This window comes from Giraffa tippelskirchi, chromosome 6, assembly GCF_054371585.1.
Source record: "Giraffa tippelskirchi isolate mGirTip1 chromosome 6, T2T-mGirTip1v1.2.pri, whole genome shotgun sequence".
NCBI lineage: Eukaryota > Metazoa > Chordata > Mammalia > Artiodactyla > Giraffidae > Giraffa > Giraffa tippelskirchi.
Window position 1 is genome coordinate 80,252,935 of NC_137280.1, and position 26,093 is coordinate 80,279,027.

General features: G+C 44.3%; 1 protein-coding gene across 2 annotated transcripts in view; it reads right to left on the reverse strand.

Moving 5' to 3' along the window:
* Positions 1-218: 218 nt before the first annotated feature.
* The window catches only part of MAML1 (mastermind like transcriptional coactivator 1), a 78,100-nt gene continuing 52,225 nt past the window's right edge, over positions 219-26,093 (reverse strand). Inside the window, exons 2-6 of one of the 2 annotated variants that reach the window (XR_014055943.1) lie at positions 10,810-12,222; positions 6,435-6,674; positions 5,284-5,380; positions 2,575-3,665; positions 1,894-2,128 (exon numbers count right to left, since the gene is read on the reverse strand). Coding sequence is in view for 1 of the 2 variants with exons in the window: in XM_081497642.1 (XP_081353768.1) it covers positions 2,686-3,665; positions 5,284-5,380; positions 6,435-6,674; positions 10,810-12,222 (2,730 nt within the window). In the remaining variant the exon portion in view is untranslated. Of the gene's footprint in view, positions 3,666-5,283; positions 5,381-6,434; positions 6,675-10,809; positions 12,223-26,093 lie in introns of both variants that reach the window. The other variant, XM_081497642.1, reaches the window with a different exon arrangement.

The following is a 26,093-nucleotide window of genomic DNA, read 5'->3' on the forward strand; positions in this document are numbered from 1 at the left end:
AACAACCCCCCCCCCCCTGCTAATTTTCTATCTATCATCAAGAAGTAAAAGTCACTCGGAGGGAAACCAATCCAAACAACTCCCACCCCGCCCCCCCTGCCCACCATCCATTAAGAAAGCAGCTAAATCACAAAACGACCGAACAAAGCAGCTGTACACTGGTCCACCTCCTGCCTTGCTGGCATGGCCATGTGAAGTAAAATACATGGGCAGTTTCATACTAGCAAAATACTTTTATTATTTTATAGTGATAAAACAGGAAAGTAAAGATTTCTTTTTGGTGTATACCAGAGTTAAGGAAGTAAAAGAATAAGGGAATTAATAGAATTTTTATGTACTTTGATGACAGTAAAAAGTTAACAATACCAACTGTTTGCCATAAAACTTATAGCCCCCCAAAACACATATATAAAGGATCATAGTTTTAAAATCTATAAAAGTAAAAAATATACAGTCAGAAGCTCTAACGCTTATTCCATCTTTAATATAAAATTGTAAACATTTATTTACACAAAGCAAATGTGTATAACAAAAGTCCGAGCACCCTTTTGAGTCATGGCTCCTGGAAGATGGGGATTTGCACTGAAGTGGAGTTGTCTCCTTCCCTGACTACCCAAAAACCAGATTCATAAATAAAGCCATTGGCAGCTCCCTGGGGGGACCCCAAGCATCACATTTTATTGCTCTGACACTGCAGCAGGTGAGAAGCCTGCTGTCTGTCTAGGTGGCCCCAGGACTAAGGCAGGGGCAGCCCTCCCCACAGGGGGAGGCAGAGGTGTGAGTGCCAAGGACAGAGGTGAGCGGCAGCCAGAGGGAGACCAGGAGGGGAACAAGGACCCACCACCAGCCTCCAGCCCATTATTTTTGGTAAAAAAACCCACTGAAGTCACCCTCTTCCCCTTTAAATTGGGGAACTCACTCAGAGGGCGGCGTCTTCACTGGCTTTATGATTCATCCCTTTCTCTGAGAGCTATATTCAGCATCTGGGGAAGGCCGGGAGGGTGATAAAAGGGAAATGGCCCGAACGCCACTCACGGTGGCAAATGGCTACTAGAGAAGACCTGAGGGTCCAAGCACCCCCATGAAAGGCACTGCTGGTGCAAAGTAACGACCAATGTGTGCACAACCCTTCATCCCCTCAAAGCCACTCAAGCTGGCTGTGTATTTTTCTTGGCTCAATTCTTTACATATGATACTCTTTGAATTATCCCTTTTGAAACTCCAGGGAAATAAAAATGGGGTTGTGATTTCACCAGAGATCATTCTGCATGTAAGCCACTCCTTTCCCTCCAATGTTCCATTTGAGAGTTTCACGGCTATGCTTACCATTTTGCTTTTGCTATACTGAAGTGCTCCGTCCGTCTTCACCTTCCACAAACAGCCCACAGGTAATACAATACTATGTGGACTCTCAGCTTAGTCAAGACCTAAAAAGTCATAGACCTTGAAAAAGAGAAATCCACTTGAATTTTTAGAAAGGATGTATTAGTGTTACAAAGCTATTCTCTCTAAAAAGTGCAAGTCATCTGAAGAGGCAGTGGGAGCAGTAGTAGAATGGAGTGGGATCCCTTCCTCTGGCCTGTGTCCTTTTTCCTCCTTCCCCTGAACCTCTGCTTTCTGGGGAGGGGATGCCCGCCTCCTTACAATGCTAGGGTTCCCTGGGGAATTCTAATGACTCTTTTCCTCTCCAATCTAGTAAATAAGTGCCATAAGGAGGTTTTCCACTTGGACTGGAGAAATAAAGAACAGGAGGCAGAAAGAATGGTTATGGGAAATGAAGATAGAGTGAAGGAAAAGACATCTGTGAACAACTCAACAATGATCACCTTCCTCATACATTAAATACGAGTCTTCAGAGAAACTGCAAATGGTGGGAAGTCACAACAAAAGAGACACAGGAACCCCAGTTTTTATTTCAGCATTTAGCCTGGGGTCCTGCTCTGAAAACATGGGAGGAAGGGATTCCTCAGCCCAGGTCCTCCTCAATGCCAACCTGGAAGAACAGCATTCTGGGAGGACGAGGGGCTGCCGTTACAACCACATCTCCGCCACTAGCTCTGCTTCTCATGTCATCCTGTTCCTTTTTGGCACATGCAATTTTCCAGTGAGCCTCCCTTTGTCCTGAAAGCTGACAAAGAGCAGGAATAAAAAAGGCTCTTAATCAAAAGGAAACCCTAAGTTTCCAATGCCACTTATAGATTTTAACCACCTACCCTAATCTGTTTTAAAACCTTAAAACCTTTAAAAAATCTTTTCTATGCTACAAATTGCAAATAGTTCCTCTATAAAGTTTCAACAAAAATTTGTCCCAACACTGGGCCAAGTGGAGAAACCTTGGATTGGATCAAAATGATAGCACAGATTTTTATAAACCTGGCATCGTGGGGTTTTACTGTTGGTTTTTTGGTCTTCTGGATAAAAAAACTACCTGTAGAACCCTGTCCGGCTGTCCAAACCCCAGATACTGATGCCAGCAGATGGGGTGGGGCCAGCCCTACACACCAACTGCTGGCTGGGAGCTGTGGCCATAGGCCCCAGGAGGACCAGGCCTCAGCTCCGTGGTGCTAGCTCTACCTGCCCGGCTCCCTGGGCTGTGGGCTTTTGGTCCAAAGTCGTTACTCTTTCTTGAATCTGAGAACAGAAATACAGGCTGCGTGAACACTGACACCACCACAAATCCTCCTGCTACTGAGGCCCGAGGAGGTCGTCCAGGTCGTTCATCCACTCCTCGGAAGTCCTGTTCTTCAGCAGGGAGTCGATCAGGTCGGCGTCCCCAGCCATGCTGGCCAGCCCACCGCTGCCTGGCTGCCCACTGTAGGCGAAGGGCAGCTCCTGGCTTGCGGTCCGCACGGGGTAGGCCTGGGCACAGTGCAGGCCTGCCCGGCCGCCCATGGCTGGGGCTGGGCTCTGGCTGAAGGCCCCCAGCTCAGGCCCCGCCGGGCTCAGGCCTGACAAGGTCTGCTGTGGGGCTCCCTGGGGAGGTGCTGGGGCAGGGGCACTGGTCCTCTGCTGTGCACTCACAGCGGGCAGCATGGACCCTGCCACAGCTGCTGAGCTCATGGGGGCCATGGGCCTGCTGGGCATCGCCTGAGAGAACTGTGGGCTGGACATTTTCAGGTGGGCCTGCTGCAAGTGGAAACTGGAGGCTGCAGTGAACGGGCTTACGGTGCTGTTTCCTGGGGGCTGGCCACTCAGGTTTGGCATTCCCTGATGTTGCCATGTGGAATTCTGGCCTCCCATGGTTGCTGATACCCTTGGGACTTGTGGCTTAGTTAAACCAGAGTTCAGGGTCCCCTTACTGTGCTGTTGGGAGAGACCAGAGTTCCCCAGAGAGTTCTGTCCATAGGCAGCTGAAACCGAGCTGCTCTGGCCCACGCTGGTCTGCCGTGGAATGTGGGCATGTCCGTTTGTGGCCTGTGGTGGAGGCTGGGCAACTATCTGGGTTATGCCCGAAGTCATGCCATAGAGGCTGCCCTGTGGAATGCTTTGGGAGCCAGTGAACTGAGCCACACTCCGGTCCTGCTGGCCTGAGTTTGAGGGGAGAGAAGAAACCGAGGTGTGTCCAGGGCCCATTGGCATCAGATTCCCAGCCTGAGGGAACACTCGAGGACAGCTGGAGTTAGATGGACCCAAGTTGTTCACGCCAGGCATGGCAGAAGAGGATCCTAGAAGATAGAGAAAATTCTGTCAGCCAAGCTAGCATTTATTCATAACCACCATGGAGATACATCTAAGACCCAAGCAGCAACTGCTATCCTACAGGCATGAAAGGCAAAATCAGTATTCTGATACCTCACGAGATATCTCATGATCACTGGACCCTTAATGACGAGAGTCCTGGGGGCCAAAGGTTCCCCATAGGGTGGAATGGAGGCCGGTCCAGAGCAATAAGGAGATTAGGACAGGTGCATTACAAAAAAAAAAAAAAGGCACAGAGGAAGGGCAAACTCTGTGGCTAGGATGTGGGAAGAGTGCCTGGGATAAAAGGAGAGATGGTCCTGGCCAGATTCAGAAGAGCTGCAGCCCCCATAGGAAGGGACAGGGTTGTAGAGCCAAAAGGTAACTGGATTGTGCCTTTGGTTTAAAGCTAACTGGCCAGGGACTAAGAGGATCACTTGGATGAGGGCCCACACAATGTGGTACTGCAGGGTGGTGAAGGGAGGAAATCAGAAGATATGTACCGAGCACCTGCTCTGTGGCAGATGCCATGCTGGGGAGACAAAGAGGTCCTATCCTCAGGGAACCTGCTATCTGGGACTCTGTCTTAAGCAGCGGATGCATGGTGACAGCACTAACTGAGATGTTTTTTTTGGGTGTGTAGGAAAGGGGTTGTTCAGGAGTTAGCCATAACTGAGTACACTTTGTTTCCCCTCTTCTGCTTTCCATTAGCACCTAACTAAAAACTGAGTTGAAAAAGAGAGAAATGCTAAAATAATCCACTTCTTTCCTACTGATAACACACAACAACATTAAATGGGATGAAGGCAGGAAAGCTGGCCAAGGTTCAGCTTCTGATCTGCCCACAGACTTCAATCATCTGGGCACTGTTAGCATAACATAAAATCCCACTGTGTCTCCTCTGGAATGCAAAGCTGCGGTCAACTTTACTGGGACACATTATAGCAAGAATCACTGACCAAGGAAAGCACAGGTTTTGAAGATATTTCAAAAGCTAGCAAAGCAAACATGACCTAGACTTTTCTGCATCTATCAACTGAACTCTGTCTGATTTCCAGAGCAACAGCCTGAGCAATGCTGGTCAGGTTCTCTCACATATCTGAGACACGACAGCTGAAACCTCAGAACAACTCCTGCCCCCAACAGATCAACTGTCTGCTGCTGACACCAACATGAGTAGACAGAAAGAAGAAAAGAAGCAAAAGGCCACAAGTGCATTAAGTTTCTCCTTATCTGGAAAATAGGACAGGGTCATTTTTTAAAGAGACACATAACAGTAGAAGAACTTTCTTAAGAATTACAGAAGCCACTACCTATGGATTAGATATTTTCCAACTAGAAATGATTTTGCCTTAAACGACTATACAGCCAAGGACCTGGCCAAAGCACTTAGCCAAAGCAGCATGCTTCCGTCTTTCTTCTCCGGCTGACCTACAGGGCAACCAGAGAGCAAGGCTCCTTACGCAGACTGAAGCTACAGGAGCATATAAGTCCATTTAGCACCTATAATGTAAAGTGAGCAGACAGCAGAAAGTCAGCATGAGGGGAACGTCTGTTCACTGCCTGCCTTCCCTGCCCCACACCATCGTCTCAGACACTCCTCACCTGTGAACTGTCCAACCTGTTGTGGGAAGGTGCTCTGTGTTGGGTCTTGATACTGGGGTGGCGGGCGGGTCAGATGGCGCTGAAACTGCTGCTTCTCCTAGAAAATGTCAAGATCAACAGAGAACAAGACCCACATAAAACAAAAACAAAGCAATCAGAGAAAACTAAACTGTCCAAGTTTGTTACTCAGAAGGACTCCTGTGGAGATAATGTTCATAATCTCATTTGGGGGATTCTTAGTAAACAGTATGAAACAGAATAATGGGGCAGATCTAAGGAGCTACAGAAAAGAATGAAGTTCTGATACATGAGACAATATAGTTGAATCCTGAATGCATTTATATGAAATGTCCCAAACAGGCAAATCGATAGGGATAAAAAGCAGATCAGTAGTTGCCTAGGCTTAGGAGAATGAAGGAATAACTTTTAATGGGTATAGGGTTTCTTTTAGGTAATGTTATAAAACTGGTTATGGTGATGGTGCGTAACTCTGACTAAACTAAAAAACCATCTGAACTGTATACTTTAAATGGGTGAATTGTACATCATGTGATTATATCCCCCCAAAAGCTGTTATTTAATACATGGTGAAACTGAGGCAGTAATGTGGGTTTTAAAGTCATCCTCAATCAACTTTATCCTCTGGGTAACTAGTTCTCTTCTGTCTTAAGGATGTAATTTAAAGTCCTAAGAATTCCTATAACCTTGGAATCTGCATAATACAATCTGGTGACCAAGGGGGCAAACAAACTGCAGGACTGTGAGGGGGTTGTCGGTCCTAATTCTCGAATCCCAGGACCTCAGGGATGTCTTCATTTCCCTACTTTATGTTCTGCCTTATAGCAAACTCTACAACAAAGCTGGATCTCACAGAAAATTGACGGATCAGTGAGCTCAGTACTTTGGTAGCTGCTGGAAAAATGGTTCTAATACATTTAGATTCAACCTTCATTAATCCCCACTAAGTGACATAAAGCTGTTCTGACACAGGCTACCACTGTCTGAGAAATACCACACTCCTGTTTCCCAGAGTACTCTAAAACCAGACATACAAACAATCACAGATGCACATACACACACACTGCAGTGACCTGGGAGGCAGGAAAATGTGGGGAGGGGTGGGGTGAGCTTTCTCCCACCTTTCCCTTTACCTGTTCTGCCAGAAGGTGCTGTTGCCTTTGCAAAAACTGCTGTTGGTGCAAATGTTTTTGTTGCTGCTCTCTCTGTTTCTGTTGGTCGAAAAGCAACTGATGCTGCTTCATTACAGCTGCCTGCTGCTGGTTACTGAGATAGGAGGTGCTACTGTGAGTGCTGGCCACGGAGACGGCGGGCGGCTGAGTCCCCACACTGGCAGCCTGGCTTGGGACAGGGACACTGGGAGGGTTCTGGTCCTGTCAACAGAGATAAGGGGGTCTCAGGTCAGGCGGGGCACACTGAGGACTATAAGCCCTGATCAGAGCAGACAAGCTCTGTTTACTGAAAGCCTGGCTCCAGGTTCTCTTCTGAAGCCTCTGCTTTTTTGGCATGTGACTCTAGAGCAGCAACACTGCAACTGGGGACCAAAAGCACTAACCCCTGAGTATCCAGCACGGCAGTGAACAGTTAGTAGCTGAGTGTTAGCTTTGTTTTCTACAGTTCACCAGTGGCTTAAACTTGTATACTTGCATACATAGTTCCAAAAGCAACTGTAGCTTGTAAATGCTCCCTTACTAGAATGCATGGGTACAGACAGGGCCCCAAAGAAGGAGTTTCTGAGGAACACTGGTTGATGGAGAGGCTACACTCTTGAGTGTGCAAACCTTGGGCCCCTGGTAGCAGGGCTGTCCCTGAGCCAACAGAAATTATATGGTTTGTCCACCTATGTACAGCATTTTCCTGGGAACAGACTGTTTGGCTTTTGTCAGATTTGTTGTTTAGACACTGAGTTGTGTACAACTCTTGCGATTCCATGGACTGTAGCCCACCAGGCTCCTCTGTCCATGTGGCAATATAGTGGCTGAAATAAGTAAAAGCATGAACATATACACATACATTCTTCTACTGAGAGATGCTTAGACAGCTTTCAGTTTTGGGCTCTTAGAAATAATCATGCTGGGGGGGGGGAGGTGGGAGGGGGGTTCAGGATGGGGAACACATGTAAACCCATGGCTGATTCATGTCAATGTATGGCAAAAACCACTACAATATTGTAAAGTAATTCAGTTCAGTTCAGTTCAGTCACTCAGTCGTGTCCGACTCTTTGCGACCCCATGGATTGCAGCACGCCAGGCCTCTCTGTCCATCAGCAACTCCCAAAGTCTACCCAAACCCATGTTCATCGAGTCGGTGATGCCATCCAACCATCTCATCCTCTGTCGTCCCCTTCTCCTCCCGCCCCCAATCCTACCCAGCATTAGGGTCTTTTCCAATGAGTCAACCCTTCGCATGAGGTGGCCAAAGTATTGGAGTTTCAGCTTCAACATGAGACCTTCCAATGAACACCCAGGATTGATCTCTTTTAGGATGGATTGATTGGATCTCCTTGCAGTCCAAGGGACTCTCAAGAGTCTTCTCCAACACCACAGTTCAAAAGCATCAATCCTGCAGCGCTCAGCTTTCTTCACCGTCCAACTCTCACATCCATACAGGACCACTGGAAAAACCATAGCCTTGACTAGACGGACTTTTGTTGGCAAAGTAATGTCTCTGCTTTTAAATATGCTATCTAGGTTGGCCATAACCTTCCTTCCAAGGAGTAAGCGTCTTTGAATTTCATGGCTGCAGTCACCATCAGCAGTGATTCTGGAGCCCAAAAAAATCAAGTCTGACACTGTTTCCACTGTTTCCCCATCTATTTCCCATGAAGTGATGGAACCAGATGCCATGATCTTAGTTTTCTGAATGTTGAGCTTTAAGCCAACTTTTTCAGTCTCCTCTTTCACCTTCATCAAGAGGCTCTTTAGTTCTTCTTCACTTTATGCCATAAGGGTGGTGTCATCCGCATATCTGAGGTTATTGCTATTTCTCCCGGCAATCTTGATTCCAGCTTGTGTTTCTTCCAGCCCAGCGTTTCTCATGATGTACTCTGCATGTAAAGTAATTAGCCCCCAACTAAAATAAATAAATTTATTAAAAAAAAAAGAAAGAAAGAAATAATCATGCAATGAATACCTTGTATATAACATTCTTCTTTTTCTTTGTTTTGTATTATTTCTTGCAGGGGTATAATGTGTCAACATTTACCAACATTTTTATGGCTTATGAAAACTATATAATGTCAAATTACTTTCTGAAAGCATTGTGCCCATTTACACATCCTTATTACTATCTGAAACATGTCAATTTCCTCATATATTACTAGATATTACTAGAAAATACTAGATATTATTAGAAAAATCAAGTTTTTGTATTTTTAAAATGTTCATTTTGGTTCAGTCGCTCACTTGTGTCTGACTCTTTGCAACTGCATGGACTGCAGCACACCAGGTTTCCCTGTTCATCACCAACTCCCAAAGGTTGTTCAAACTCATGTCCATCGAGTCAGTGATGCCCTCCAACCATTCATCCTCTGTTGCCCCCTTCTCCTCCTGCCTACAATCTTTCCCAGCATCAGGGTCTTTTCAAATGAGTCAGTTCTTCACATCAGGTGGCCAAAGTATTGCAGCTTCAGCTTCAGCATCAGTTCTTCCAATGAATATTCAGGACTGATTTCCTTTAGGATGGACTGGTTGGATCTCCTTGAGTCCAAGGGACTCTCAAAGAGTCTTCTCCAACATCGCAGTTCAAAAGCATCAATTCTTTGGTGCTTAGCTTTCTTTAGAGTCCAACTCTCACATCCATACATGACTACTGGAAAAACCATAGCTTTGACTAGGCAGACTTTTGCTGGCAAAGCAATGTCTCTGCTTTTTAATATGCTGTCTATGTTGGTCATAGCTTTTCTTCCAAGGAGCAAGTGTCTTTTAACTTCATGGTTCAAGTCACCATCTGCAGTGACTGTGGAACCCCCAAAAAAGTCTGTCACTGTTTCCACTGTTTCCTCATCTATTTGCCATGAAGTGATGGGACCAGATGCCATGATCTTAGTTTTCTGAATGTTGAGTTTTAAGCCAACTCTTTAACTCTCAGCAAGAGGTTCTTCAGTTCTTCTTCGCCTTCTGCTGTAAGGTTTGTGTCATCTGCATATCTGAGGTTATTGATATTCTCCTGGCAATCTTGATTCCAGCTTGTGCTACATCCAGCCTGGCATTTCTCATGATATACTCTGCATATAGGTTAAATAAGCAGGGTGACAATATACAGCCTTGACTACTCCTTTCCCTATTTGGAACCAGTCTGTTGTTCCATGTCCAGTTCTAACTGTTGCTGCTTGACCTGCACAAAGATTTCTCAGGAGGCAGATAAGGTGGTCTGGTATTCCCATCTCTTGAAGAATTTCCACAGTTTGTTGTGATCCACACAGTCAAAGGCTTTGGCATAGTCAATAAAGTAGAAGTAGATGCTTTTCTGGAACTCACTTGCTTTTTGGATGATCCAACGGATGTTGACAATTTGCCTTCTGTAAATCCAGCTCGAACATCTAGAAGTTCACAGTTCACGTACTGTTGAAGCCTGGCTTGGAGAATTTTGAGCATTACTTTGCAAGCGTGTGAGATGAGTGCAACTGTGCAGTAGTTTGAAATTCTTTGGCATTGCCTTTCTTTGGGATTGGAATGAAAACTGACCTTTTCCAGTCCTATGGCCACTGCTGAGTTTAAAATGTTAGTGTGTTACACACAACAGTACATTCACTGCAGCCTTTTCCTTACAGTAGTGAAAGGAAGGAGACACCTCACTGTACCGTGACAGAGCAGTTGTCACAGCACTGTTCTCAAGTCACACACTGCTAGCTAAATGTCAGTGGATCTGTCCATGGGGAAGGTGTGGAGGACAGTCCAGGACATACTGTGGGAGAGAAAAGCAAATGCTAGCTCTGAGGAAGTCTGGGAATATTGTTTGTTAACTCTTCCAGGGCAGGCAGGGAGAGACATTTTAGAACGTGAATGTGAGTAGAAATGCAAACAATGATCATGATAAAATGGTACTTGACCATTCTCCACCCTTCAGAGCTAAGTGATTCTGCCAGGCTTGAGAGCCTTAAGTAAATAACCATGGAGTTTAGACCTGTTAGGAAGCAGCATTCACCTAAATGCTATAAGCTTACTAAAGCTTATGGCATTTTGAATATACACAGCTGAAAGTTTGTTTAAAAAAGAAAAAAAGCAGAGCCTCTAAGGACATTAAATGTGATCTTTACCTTCAAAACACTGCCACAAATGATTTAAGTTGTATGGCATGAAAGAGACACTAGACCAAGTGCAAGGGATTCTATCCTATTTTACTAAGAATCAATCCTGGTTTGCTCGATTGATTTTCATTCCCAAGGGACTTGAAGGTCAAAAAGTAGCTGCTCACTTACACCCTTTGTTCCCCAACTATCTGGGACCTGAAAAACCACGCAGTGGGTAGATGTGAATGCAGAGTATCGGAGCAAAGACCCATGCTTACCTGGCTAGGTGCAACCAACGATCGGAAGGGCATATTTCCTGGCTTTGGTTTTATCAGAAATAAGGAGCTCTGCTCATTGTTAAGATGAGGCAGCTGCTGGGGAAGATAAGCCATCAGAGCTGGCTTGCTCTGGCCAGCCCCAGGGCCGCCTTGTCCACAGTCTGCTTTGTAGTGAGAAAGGGGCTTGGTGTTGCCATAGTCCAGCACCGAGCCTTGGTTAGCCACAGGATTCTGATTCAAGTTACTTGGTGGCTGGTGACTCAGCAGGCTCACATGGCTGGGCTGGAGATAGGGGCCTCCAGGTCGAGGGGAGCTCTTGTTGACACTGGGCATCATGAGCAGTTTGGAGGTGGTGAAGTCTTGCTTGTAACCAGGAGGGCTGGCAGGCTTTTCCATGGGATAAGGGACGTTTAAGGGACTGTGGGCGGGGCCTGTCTGCTGCCACGTGGACATCTGGCCTGGAGCTGGTGCTGGGGCAGCCTGCTGTGGGTTCTGGAGCATCTGCTCACGCTTTTGCTTGGCAGCGATCTGCTGGAGTTGGTGGGCAGAGGACAGCTCTGAGCCTCCACCTGGGCCCTGGCTGGGCAGCACCACACTGGAGAGGGCTCTTTGTGCATTCTGGGCCTGGGCTGGTGCCGGCATCAGGTTGGGACTGGGAGTGTCCACCCCAGGCTGACCAGCGGTGTGGAAGAGGGGCTGAGAGCCCCCAAGGCTGGGTGAATCTGTAGTCACAGGGCCAGATGAAGGCCCCATAAAGGTCTGTCCTGCAGACCCAGCCCTCACTTGTGGAGAGCCTAACTGTTCCTGTTCAAAGGCTGCTGGAGAGAATTCCGTCTTAATATTAATATCCTGTGCCAAGGGGGTCTGTGTGGCAGAACCAGAAGACTCTGGGTCCTTCTTCTCTTCAAAGTCCTCATTGAACAGATCCTTCATATCTTCATCAGGCACTGACCTGTTCAGCTCCTCGATGAGCTCCTTCCACTCCTGCTCATTGAGGTTGAGGTCAGGCATGAGGTTGCCTTGAGATATGGAGCCTCCGGCCCCTGCAATCATGCAAGGCAGGTCATCCATGGGCTCCTGTTTCAGTTCTTTATTCAGGCTCAGGGGAAATGACTCACTAGTGTTGCTGCCTCCGTTCAAGTGGAGGCTTGAGTCTGCCAGACACTTCTTGCTGATGGAGTCCAGCCCCAGTGAGTGCTTCCCACTGGCCTGCAGGGCTTCAGTGCCAGGCTTGTCAGGCTGACCGAGGGGGGAAGCTGGAGGCAGGCCATTTGAAGAGATGGCGACTCCCAGAGAGGCCTCACGGCGGGTCTTCTTGTGCCCAGGAAAGAAATCTCCATAGCCATTCTGCTGATCACCATTTTGAGGGGATGTGGCACTATCGAGATTCCTCTTTACCGTATCATGGAGATGCTGAAAAATATGAAAAAGAGTGACTCGTGTATACAGCACCACGTATGTGATCCCTCTGCTTCTGATGGTGACTTAAACCAGGGTCTGTACCCCCTGGAGTGCTCTCCTGCCGATTCTGCTTGCCTAGTTTATACTCTCCACTTCTGGGAACACATACCCGTTCCCCCTCCAGGGCTGTCTTCCCCTCCTCCTTTCCTGTGGCCTTGCCTGAATCAGGACTAGCTCAGCTGTGGCTAAGCAACCCAGCTGCAGTCAATGAGTCAGTCCCTGGACATATGCAGCTCTTTTTGCAGGACACAAGCCTGAGGCAGCCCAGAGTCATCTAATCTGAGGGTGTGCCTGATAATGGAGCCAATGAGAAGGAGCCATAGGATATATATACATTCTTGAGAACATCATTTGAGTCCCGGGATCTAAGTGATGCCTGAGACCAGCCAACCGCCTGGATTTTTCACTGATGGGAACCAATGAATTCCTCTTTACGTGTGAGCTGGCTTAATTTGGATTTCTGCTGCTCTCGGCTAAAGGTGACCTGGCTACTACAGTTGGACCTTGTTGGGGGCTGATCGCACGCTCCAGGCTCTGTCTCAGTGCGTAGCACTTTCACGCCCTCCCCAGTCTTTCCAGGTGCCCTGCTGGCTCCACCCCTTCTCTCCAGGCCAGGCTGCTTCCTCATATGCCTCATAGGTCCTCTGCCTTCTGGCTTTTTGTCCCACTCTCCTCCCCACCAAACCCCCTGTACCCAGTCACCAGCCCTCACAAACCCTACCACTTCTGAATAAGACTGTTAATTCCAATACAGTCATGTCTGCCTGGCATTGTTACTTACCTCCCACGTTCTCAACTGCATTTGTTCAACTAACCTTATTAAGAGTCTACCATGTGTCAGGACTAGTGCTGTGGGGATATCAAGACAAATGAGGTGGTCCAATGGGCTTCCAATCTTCTAGGACATGACTACAGAATAAGATAAACACTCTATGCAAGCAGTTGAGTAATAAGCACCCTGAGAGTTCAAGTACAGGTGTTTCACAGAGAGAACATGACAATGGAGGTGGGGAAGAGAAGTGGTGTTATCTTTCTATTATTTCCCCAGCTCTGTTTTCAGCTGCCAGGACTCAACTCCTCCACTAACAGAAGCACCAACACTAAACCTCTAAACATGGCTGCTCCTTTCCTATGTTTACTTCTGTTACATCTTTTATCCTTTATCCTCTATTCTCAATTCCACCCCCCCACTAGCCCTAAGCATCTATAGGGTGTTATTTACGAAGTTTCAAATAACAGCTTTCAACATTATCTTTAAGTAGATTTCAGAGAACAGCATAGGACACTCTGTGCTGCTGTCTTCTGCTGCAGAGAAGGACCACGATGACCCACCGCACCCATTCCATGAGGCTGAATACAAAAGTACCTGATCCCCAGGTCGGAGTGGGGGGCAATAGGGGGCCAAGGGGACCAGCTCTCAGCAAGAAACTACCTGTAGACACACATGTGCAATGAGCAAGAAAATAAGGAGGATAATTTTATCAATCTCTGAGTTTCAATGTTCCATTCTCTCTCCTTCAAGATTTTCTTAACTGTTAAAGCTGCACAGTGTTCTTTAAATAGATATTTGGATACTTCAGTTAGCTCATAAAAAGTTAGAAATGCTGAATAAATGGAACTGTAGGTCAGAGGTATAAGCAAAATATGATCCTAGGACCCAACTCAAGACATAGCCCCTATGTATAAAGGACACATATCTCAAGATAATAAATTTATGACAAATCCACAGCCAATATAATATTCAATGGTAAAAAGCTGAAAGCCTTCCCACTGATTCTGGAATAAGACAAGGATGCTCACTCTCACCTCTTCTATTCAACACAGTACTGGAAGTCCTAGCCACAGAAATTAGGCAAGAAAAAGAAATAAAAGGTATCCAGATTGGAAGAGAAAAGGTACAATTATCATTATATGCAGATTATAATACATATAGAAAATCCTAAATACTTCACACAAAAACTACTAGAACTGATAAATTGAGCAAGGTAGCAGGATACAAGATTAACATACATAAATCAATTGCATTTCTTTATATCAACAATGAAATATCAGAAAGGGAATGAAAAAAAAAAACCAACACCTCTTAAAATGTGTGCTCACTCAGTTGTGTTGGACTCTTTGTGACCCCATGGACTTAAAGCCTGCCAGGCTCCTCTGTCCACGGAATTTCTACAGGCAAGAATACTGGTGTGGGTTGCCATTTCCTTCTCCAGGGGATCTTCCTGACCCAGGTATCAAACCCATGTCTCCTGAGTCTCCTGCATTGGCAGGCGGATTCTTTACCATTAAGCCACCCGGGAAGCCCCAAAAAGTCATAACAGAAAAGGAATGTTTAAAAAAACAAACAAACAAATAAATAAAAATAAAATACAAACAAACAAAAACCTTAAAAAAAATAAACCCCAAAATAAAACACTTAGGAATAACCCTGACCAAGGAGGTGAAAGACTTACGTGCTGGAAACTATAAAACATTAAAAAAGGAAACTGAAGATGACTGAAAGAAATGTAAAGTAATCCCATGCTCTTGGACTGAACAATTAACATAGTTCAAATGGCCATATGACCCCAAGCAATATACAGATTTAATGCAATCCCTATCAAATTTACCCATGACATTTTTCAAAGAACTAGAACAAATAATCCTAAAATTCATTTGGAACCATAAAAGATCCAGAATTGTCAGAGCAATCCTGAGAAAAAAGAGTAAAGGTGGAAGCATAACCTTTCCAGACTTCAGATGATACTACAAAGCTATAGTAATCAAAACAATGTGATACTGGCACAACAACAGACTTATGGATCAATAAAACAGAACTGAAAGACCAGAATAAACCCATACACCTATGATCAGTTAATCTTTGACCAAAGGAAGCAAGACTACATAAGGGGAAAAAGACAATTTCTTTAGAAAGTAATGTTGGGAAAATTGGATAACTGCATGTAAATCAATGAAGTTAGAACAAATCCTCTCACTATACACAAAAATAAACTCAAAATGGTTTACAGACTTAAACATAAGACATGACACCATAAAACTCTCAGAACAGATCATAGGCAAAACATTCCTTGCTCTAAATTGTACCAATGTTCCCTTAGATCTCCCAAGGCAAAAGAAATATAAACCAAAAGACAAAGCAAAAAAACCTCAAATAGGACCTAATAAAACTTACATGGTTTTACATAGCAAAGGAAACTATCGACAAAATGAAAAGGCAATCTATAGAATGGAAGAAAATATTTGCAAATGATGCCACCCTCAAGGACTTAATTTCCAAAATATACAAACAGTTCATACAACTCAACAACAAAAAACCTGAGCAACTCAATCAAAAAATGGGCAGACCTATAAATATTTCTCCAAAATAGACATACAGATGGCCAATAGGCACATGAAAAGATGCTCACCATGGACTGAGGCGGTCCTAAGATGGTGGAGGAAAAGGACGGGGAGACCACGTTCTCCCCCACAAATTCATCGAAAGAATATTTAGACGCTGAGCAAATTCCACAAAACAACTTCTGAATGCTGGCAGAGGACATCAGGCACCCAGAAAGGCAGCCCACTGTCTTTGAAAGAAGGTACAAAATATAAAAGATGAAAAGACAGACGAAAGAGGTAGGCATGGAGATCTGCCCCGGGAAAGGAGTCTTAAAAAAGAAAGAAGTTTCCAAACACCAGGAAACACTCTCTCTGGTGGGTCTGTGGCGAGCCTTGGAATCTCAGAGGACAAAATAACCAGGAAGAAAAATAAATAAATAATTTAAACCCACAGATTACTTACCTAACAGCAACTCCCAGCGGAGCAGCAACCCAGACATGCGCATCCCCTACTAGCAAGTGGGAGCTGGACAGGGAGGGGCGGGCTGCATTGCTTTGGGTAAGGACTGGGCCTGAATGCCCCAAGGGCAATATGAGGGAACTAGCTTGAGATAGCAACCCAGACTGTGGGATAGCCACCCCGTGAAAAGCCTTAACCTAAGACACTGCCAGGCCCGCTCACAGAACAATGGACTGAGCAGAGCTAGCCGGCTGCGGACAGGCACATCCCCGTGGGAGACGGGCAAGCAAGGGCACCCAGAGCCGGAAGGGTGCAATCGCGGCCCCAGAGAGGCATCCTCTAGCAAACTGCAAGCAGACCTCGTTGCTAACCAAGACTTCTTGGGACTCTGGAGGGTCGACACCTGCCGAGAGGGTCACAGCCAGAGATCAGCTCCCCAGGGGAGACACATGGCACACCTGGGAAGCTGCGCCCATTGTACACCCAGAAAACTGAGCGGCTAGGACAGGGGAGGGGAAAAGTCGCAGCCCCGACCGCGCTCCCAAACACCTGGTCACCTGAGCTGCTTGGACCTGGGAAGGGCACAAAACCCAGGCTCAACCAAGTCTGCACCTTTGTGGAGCACCTGAGAACCTGAACCTGAGTGGCTTAGACCTGGGAAGTACAGGCAACCCCAGGGGCCTGCCTCAGACAGCTCCCGGCAGAGCAACCTAGAGCCTGAGCAGTGTAGACTGGGAAAGCACACACACCATGAGCGGAGGCAAACCCAGTGTGGCTGAATCACTGTGAGCACACACCAGTGATATTTGTTTGCAGTGTTCCTCCCTCCCCACAGCACGACTGAACAAGTGAAACTAAAAAAAGTGACCACCACCGCCCCCCTTGTGTCAGGCCAGAAATTAAGACACTGAAGAGATCAGCAAACAGAAGAAGCTAAAATAAACAGAGGGAACTGCTTTGGAAGTGACAGGTGCAATAGATTAAAACCCTGTAGTTAGCACCCACTACACAGGGAAGAGGCCTACAGACCTTGAGAAGTACAAGCCGGACCAAGGAACTATCTGAAAATGAACTGACCCCACACTGTCCGTAACAGCTCCAGAAAAAGTCCTAGATATATTTTTACTATTATCATTTTTAAAATTTTTAAAACTTTATTATCTTTATTTTCTTTTTTCTTAAGTCCCCTATTACTCCTTGAATTTTCATTTTTATAACCTACTATTACCTTGCAAAAAAAAAAAACCAAAAAACAAAACGACTCTATTTTTAAAGCAAACTTCATATATATATATTTCATAATTTTTGTGACTCTGGTTTTTTTTTTTTTAAATATTGTATTTTTGAGAATCTAACCTCTACCTAGATTTTTAATTTTTGCTTTTTGGTATTCGTTATCAACTTTGTATCTTTAAGAACTCAATCTTCAGTACCCATTTTTACTTGGGAGCGATATCACTGGCTTGATTGCTCTCTCTTCCTTTTGACTCTCCTTTTTCTCCACCAGGTTGCCTCTATCTCCCCTCTCTCCTTTTTCTTCTTGACAAAACTCCGTGACTTTCTTTGTGTGTTCCGGCCTGTGGAGAACACTTAGGGAACTGATTACTGGCTGGATCTGTCTCTCCCCTTTAGATTCCCCCTTTTCTCCTCCTGGCCACCTCTGTCTCCTTCCTCCCTCTTCTCTTCTCTGTGTAACTCCGTGAACATCTCTGAGGGATTCAGATGGTGGAGAGCACATAGGGAAGTGATTACTGGCTAGCTTGCTCTCTCCCCTTTTGATTCCCCTCTTCTCCTCCTGGTCTCCTCTATCTCCCTCCTCCCTCTTCTCTTCTCCATGTAACTCTGGGAACCTCTCCGGGTGTCCCTCACTGTAGAGAAACTTTTCATCATTAACCTAGATGTTTTATCATTGGTGCTGTATAGATGGAGAAGTCTTGAGGCTACTGTAAGAATAAGACTGAAAACCAGAGACAGGAGACTTAAATCCAAATCCTGAGAACACCAGAGAACTCCTGAATCCAGGAAGCATTAAGTGATAGGAGTTCATCAAACGCCTCCATACCTACACTGAAACCAAGCACCACCCAAGGGCCAACAAGTTGCAGAGTAAGACATACCATGCAAATTCTCCAGCGACACAAGAACATAGCCCTGAACTTCAATATATAGGCTGCCCAAAGTCACACCAGACCCACCGACATCTCAAAACTCATTACTGGACACTCCATTGCACTCCAGAGAGAAGAAATCCAGCTCCACCCACCAGAACACCGACACAAGCTTCCCCAACCAGGAAACCTTGACAAGCCACCCGTCCAACCCCACCCACAGTGAGGAACCTCCACAATAAAGAGGAACTACAAACTGCCAGAAAACAGAAAGGCCACCCCAAACACAGCAATCTAAACAAGATGGAAAGGCAGAGAAATACCCAGCAGGTAAAGGAACAGGATAAATGCCCTCCAAACCAAACAAAAGAGAAAGAGATAGGGAACCCACCTGATAAAGAATTCCGAATAATGATAGTGAAAATGATCCAAAAATTTGAAAACAAATTGGAGTTACAGATAAATAACCTGGAGACAAGGATCGAGAAGATGCAAGAAAGGTTTAACAAGAACTTAGAAGAAATAAAAAAGTCAATATATAATGAATAATGCAATAAATGAGATCAAGAACACTCTGGAGGGAACCAACAGTAGAATAACGGAGGCAGAAGACAGGATAAGTGAGGTAGAAGATAGAATGATAGAAATAAATGAAACAGAGAGGAAAAAAGAAAAAAGAATTAAAAAAATGAGGACAACCTCAGAAACCTCTGGGACAATGTTAAACGCACCAACATTCGAATCATAAGACTCCCAGAAGAAGAAGAAAAAAAGAAAGACCATGAGAAAATACTCGAGATAATAGTTGAAAACTTCCCTAAAATGTGGAAGTAAATAATCACCCAAGTCCAAGAAACCCAGAGAGTCCCAAACAGGATAAACCCAAGGTGAAACACCCCAAGACACATAATAATCAAATTAACAAAGATGAAACACAAAGAACAAATATTAAAAGCAGCAAGGGAAAAACAACAAATAACACACAAGGGGATTCCCATAAGGATAACAGCTGATCATTCAACAGAAACTCTTCAGGCCAGAAGAAGGGAATGGCAGGACATACTTAAAGTGATGAAAGAAAATAATCTACAGCCCAGATTACTGTACCCAGCAAGGATCTCGTTCAAATATGAAGGAGAAATCAAAAACTTTACACAAAGCTGAGAGAATTCAGCACCACCAAACCAGCTCTCCAACAAATGCTAGAGGATCTTCTCTAGACAGGAAACACAGAAAGAGTGTATAATCTTGAACCCCAAACAATAAAGAAAATGGCAACGGGATCATACTTATCAATAATTACCTTAAATGTAAATGGGTTGAATGCCCCAACCAAAAGACAAAGACTGTCTGAATGGATATAAAAACAAGATCCCTATATATCTTGTCTACAAGAGACCCACCTCGAAACAAAGGACACATACAGACTGAAAGTGAAGGGCTGCAAACAGATATTTCATGCAAATAGAGACCAAAAGAAAGCAGGAGTAGCAATACTCATATCAGATAAAACAGACTTTAAAACAAAGGCTGTGGAAAGAGACAAAGAAGGACACTACGTAATGATCAAAGGATCAATCCAAGAAGAAGATATAACAATTATAACTATATATGCACCCAACATAGGAGCCCCACAATATGTAAGGCAATTGCTAATAAGTATGAAAGGGGAAATTAACAATAACACAATAATAGTGGGAGACTTTAATATCCCACTCACACCTATGGATACATCAACGAAACAGAAAATTAACAAGGAAACACAAACTTTAAATGATACAATAGATCAGGTAGACCTAATTGATATCTATAGGACATTTCACCCCAAAACAATGAATTTCACCTTTTTCTGAAGTGCACACAGAACCTTCTCCAGAATAGATCACATCTTGGGACATAAATCTAGCCTTGGTAAATTCAAAAAAATTGAAATCATTAAAAGCATCTTTTCTGACACAATGCAGTAAGCTTAGATGTCAATTACAAGAGAAAAACTATTAAAAATTCCAACATATGGAGGCTGAACAACACACTGCTGAATCACAAACAAATCACAGAGAAATCAAAATATGCATAGAAATGAATGAAAAGGAAAACAAAACAACCCAAAACCTACGGGACACTGTAAAAGCAGTGCTAAGGGGAAGGTTCACAGCAATACAGGCTTAACTCAAGAAGCAAGAGAAAAGTCAAATAAATAACCTAACTCGACACCTAAAGCAATTAGAAAACGAAGAAATGAAGAAGCCCAGGGTTAGCAGAAGGAAAGAAACCTTAAAAATTAGGGCAGAAATAAATGCAAAAGAAACAAAAGAGACCATAGCAAAAATAAAGAGAGTCAAAAGCTGGTTCTTTGGGAAGAAAAATAAAATTGACAAGCCATTAGCCAGACTCATCAAGAAACAAAGGGAGAAAAATCAAATCAACAAAATTAGAAATGAAAATAGAGAAATCACAACAGACAACACAGAAATACAAAGGATCATAAGAGACTATTCAGTTCAGTTCAGTCGCTCAGTCGTGTCTGACTCTTTGCAACCCCGTAAACTTCAGCACGCCAGGCCTCCCTGTCCATCACCAATTCCCTGAGTCCACCCAAACCCGAGTCCATCGAGTCAGTGATGCCATCCAGCCATCTCATCCTCTGTCATCCCCTTCTCCTCCTGCCCTCAATCGTTCCCAGCATCAGGGTCTTTTCCAATGAGTCAGCTCTTCGCATCAGGTGGCCAAAGTATTGGAGTTTCAGCTTCAACATCAGTCCTTCCAATGAACACCCAGGACTGATCTCCTTTAGGATGGACTGGTTGGATCTCCTTGCAGTCCAAGGGACTCTCAAGAGTCTTCTCCAACACCACAGTTCAAAAGCATCAATTCTTGGGCGCTCAGCTTTCTTTATAGCCCAACTCTCACATCCATACATGACCACTGGAAAAACCATAGCCTTGACTAGATGGACTTTGTTGGAAAAGTAATGTTTCTGCTTTTTAATATGCTGTCTAGGTTGGTCATCACTTTCCTCGAAGGAGTAAGCGTCTTTTAATTTCATTGCTGCAGTCACCATCTGCAGTGATCTTGGAGCCCAGAAAAATAAAAATAAACTGTTTCCACGGTTTCCCCATCTATCTGCCATGAATTTATGGGACCAGACGCCATGATCTTAGTTTTCTCAATGTTGAGATTTAAGCCAACTTTTTCATTCTCCTCTTTCACTTTCATCAAGAGGCTCTTTAGTTCTTCTTCACTTTCTGCCATAAGGGTGGTGTCATCTGCATATCTGAGGTTATTGATATTTCTCCCAGCAATCTTGATTCCAGCTTATGCTTCCCCCAGTCCAGCGTTTCTCATGACGTACTCTGCATAGAAGTTAAATAAGCAGGGTGACAATATACAGCCTTGACGTACTCCTTTTCCTATTTGGAAACAGTCTGTTGCTCCATGTCCAATCTTAACTGTTGCTCCCTGGCCTGCATACAGGTTTCTCAATAGGCAGGTCAGGTGGTCTGGTATTCCCATCTCTTTCAGAATTTTCCAGTTTCTTGTGATCCACACAGCCAAAGGCTTTGGCATAGTCAATAAAACAGAAATAGATGTTTTTCTGGTACTCTCTTGTTTTTTTGATGATCCGTGGATGCTGGCAATTTGATCTCTGGTTCCTCTGCCTTTTGTAAAACCAGTTTGAACATCTGGAAGTTCACGGTTCACATATTGCTGAAGCCTGGCCTGGAGAATTTTAAGCATTACTTTGCTAGTGTGTGAGATGAGTGCAATTGTGTGGTAGTTTGAGCATTCTTTGGCATTGCCTTTCTTTGAGATTGGAATGAAAACTGACCTTTTCCAGTCCTGTGGCCACTGCTGAGTTTTCCAAATTTGCTGGCATATTGAGTGCAGCACTTTCACAGCATCATCTTTGAGGATTTGAAATAGCTCAACTGGAATTCCAACACCTCCACTAGCTTTGTTCATAGTGATGCTTTCTAAGGCCCACTTGACTTCACATTCCAGGATGTCTGGCTCTAGGTGAGTGATCACACCATCGTGATTATCTGGGTGATGAAGATCTGTCTTGAACAATTCTTCTGTATATTCTTGCCACCTCTTCTTAATATCTTCTGCTTCTGTTAGGTCCATACCATTTCTGTCCTTTATTAAGCCCATCTTTGCATGAAATGTTCCCTTGGTATCTCTAATTTTTCTTGAAGAGATCTCTAGTCTTTCCCATCCTATTGTTTTCCTCTATTTCTTTGCATTGACAGCAAAAGAGACACAGATGTATAGAACTGTATTTTGGACTCTATTGGAGAGCGCAAGGGTGGGATGATATGGGAGAATGGCATTGAAGCATGTAAATTATCGTATGTGAAATCAATCACCAGTGCAGGCTCGATGCATGAGACAGGGTGCTCGGGGCTGGTGCACCAGGATGACCCAGAGGGATGGGATGGGGAGGGAGGTGGTAGGGGGATTCTGGAAGGGGAACACATGTATACCCAAGGCAGATTCATGTCAATGTATGGCAAAACCAATACAATATTGTAAAGTAAAAAAATAGATAAATGAATAAATAAATAAAGGAAAAAATAAATAAAATAAAGAAAGCAAAGATGTTCACCATGGCTAATTATTAGAGAAATGCAAATCAAAACTACAATGAGGTAGCACTGCACAATGATCAAAATGGCCATCATTTAAAAGTCTACAAATAACAAATGCAGTTTTTGTTGTCCTACATTGTTGGTGGGAATGCAAGTTGGTGCAGCAACTGTGGAGAACAGTATGGAGGTTCCTCAAAAAATTAAAAACAGCATTACCATATGATCCAGCAATCCTACTCCTGGGCATATATTCAGACAAAACTATAATTCAAAATGATACATGGACCCCTATGTTCACAGTAGCACTCTTCACAACAGCCAAGTCCTGGAGACAACCTAAATGTCCATCAACAAGTGACTGGATAAAGATGATGTGGTACATATACACAGTGGAATACTACTCAACCATAGAGAAGAAGGAGACAATGCCATTTGCAGCAACAAGGCTGAGATCACCATACTAAACGAAGTAGGTCAGAAAGAGAAAGACAAATACCATGTGCTGTCATTTATATGTGGAACCTAAATATTCCCTGGAGAAGAAGGAAATGGCAACCTACTCCAGTAATCTTGCCTGGGAAACCCCATGGGCAGAGGAGCCTAGCAGGCTACAGTCCATGCAGTTGCAGAGAGTTGTACATGACTTAGTGACTAACCAACAACAGCAGCAAAATATGACACAAATGAACCTATCTGTGAAACAGAAACATAATCACAGACTGAGGACAGACTGGTGGTTGCTAAGAGGGAAGGGGCTGGAAGAGGACTGATGCCGGAGGCTGGGGTCAGCACATTGTACGTTCTTATATACAGAATGAATAAACAAGGTCCTACTGTAGAGCACAGAGAACTATATTTCAGTTCAGTTCCGTCGCTCAGTCGTGTCCGACTCTCTGCGACCCCATGAATTGCAGCACACCAGGCCTCCCTGTCCATCACCAACTCCCGGAGTCTACCCAAACCCATGTTCATCGAGTCGGTGATGCCATCCAACCATCTCATCCTCTGTCGTCCCCTTCTCCTCCTGCCCCTAATCCTACCCAGCATTAGGGTCTTTTCCAATGAGTCAACCCTTCGCATGAGGTGGCCAAAGTATTGGAGTTTCAGCTTCAACATCAGACCTTCCAATGAACACCCAGGATTGATCTCTTTTAGGATGGATTGATTGGATCTCCTTGCAGTCCAAGGGACTCTCAAGAGTCTTCTCCAACAACACAGTTCAAAAGCATCAATTCTGCAGCGCTCAGCTTTCTTCACCGTCCAACTCTCACATCCATACATGACCACTGGAAAAACCATAGCCTTGACTAGACGGACTTTTGTTGGCAAAGTAATGTCTCTGCTTTTAAATATGCTATCTAGGTTGGCCATAACCTTCCTTCCAAGGAGTAAGCGTCTTTTAATTTCATGGCTGCACTCACCATCAGCAATGATTCTGGAGCCCCAAAAAATAAAGTCTGACACTGTTTCCACTGTTTCCCCATCTGTTTCCCACGGAGTGATGGGACCAGATGCAATGATCTTAGTTTTCTGAACGTTGAGCTTTAAGCCAACTTTTTCACTCTCCTCCTTCACCTTCATCAAGAGGCTCTTTAGTTCTTCTTCACTCTCTGCCATAAGGGTGGTGTCATCGGCATGTCTGAGGTTATGGATATTTCTCCCGGCAATCTTGATTCCAGCTTGTGTTTCTTCCAGCCCAGCGTTTCTCATGATGTACTCTGCATATAAGTTAAATAATCAGGGGGACAATATACAGCCTTGACGGACTCCTTTTCCTATTTGGAACCAGTCTGTTGTTACATGTCCAGTTCTAAATGTTGCTTCCTGACCTGCATACAGGTTTCTCAAGAGACAGGTCAGATGGTCTGGTATTCCCATCTCTTTCAGAATTTTCCACAGTTTATTGTGATCCACACAGTCGAAGGCTTTGGCATAGTCAATAAAGCAGAAATAGATGTTTTTCTGGAACTCTCTTGCTTTTTCGATGATCCAGCGGATATTGGCAATTTGATCTCTGTTTCCTCTGCCTTTTCTAAAACCAGCTTGAACATCTGGAAGTTCACGGTTCACGTATTGCTGAAGCCTTAATATCCTATAATAGACCATAATAAAAAAGAATACAAAAAGAAGTGTGTGTGTGTGTGTATATATATACATGTATAACTGAATCACTTCGCTGTATAGCCGTAATTAACACAACATTGTAAATCAACTATGCTTCAGTTATAAAAAAAAATACTAAGAATACAGCCCCTACAACACAAGGACATGTGCTTTATTTTCATGTAGGTTTTTCTGCTTCTTGCTGCCACCTAGGGGTAAGAGGGGGGAAAAGGAACCATGATCCTAAAATGCACCCTTCATAAGATCCACTGTTTTAAGTTTCCTTTGGGGAAAGTAAAATTTATACCTATTTAATTAGCCAGAAGGAAATCGAAATGAATTGCTAATATTGAGGGGATTTTTTAAAATTTATTTTTTATTGAAGGATAATTGTTTTACAGAATTTTGCTGTTTTCTGTCAAAATTCAACCAGAATCAGCCATAGATATACATATATCCCCTCCCTTTTGAACTTCTCTCCCATCTCCCTCCCAACCCCAGCACTCTAGTTTCATACAGAGCCCCTGTTTGAGTTTCTTAGTTCAGTTCAGTTCAGTCACTCAGTCGTGTCTGACTCTTTGTGACCCCATGGACTGCAGCACGCCAGGCCTCCCTGTCCATCACCAACTCCGGAGCCTACTCAAACTCATGTCCCCACTGGGCCAGTGATGCCATTCAACCATCTCATCCTCTGTCATCCCCTTTGCCTCCCACATTCAATCTTTCCCAGCGTCAAGGTCTTTTCCAATGAGTCAGTTCTTCGAATCAGGTGACCCAAGTATTGGAGTTTCAGCTTCAGCATCAGTACTTCCAATGAATAATCAGGACTGATTTCCTTTAGGATGGAATGGTTGGATCTTCTTGCAGTCCAAGGGACTCTCAAGAGTCTCCTCCAACACCACAGTTCAAAAGCATCAATTCTTTGGTGTTCAGCTTTCTTTATAGTCCAACTCTCACATTCATACATGACCACTGGAAAAACCATAGCCTTGACTAGATGGACCTTTGTCAGCAAAGTAATGTCTCTGCTTCTTGATATGCTGTCTAGGTTGGTCACCACTTTTCTTCCAAGGAGCAAGTGTCTTTTAATTTCATGGCTGCAGTCACCATCTGCAGTGATTTTGGAGCCCCCCAAAATAAAGTCTGTCACCGTTTCCACTGTTTCCCCTCTATTTGCCATGAAGTGATAGGACCAGATGCCATGGTCTTTGTTTTCTGAATGTTGACTTTTAAGCCAAC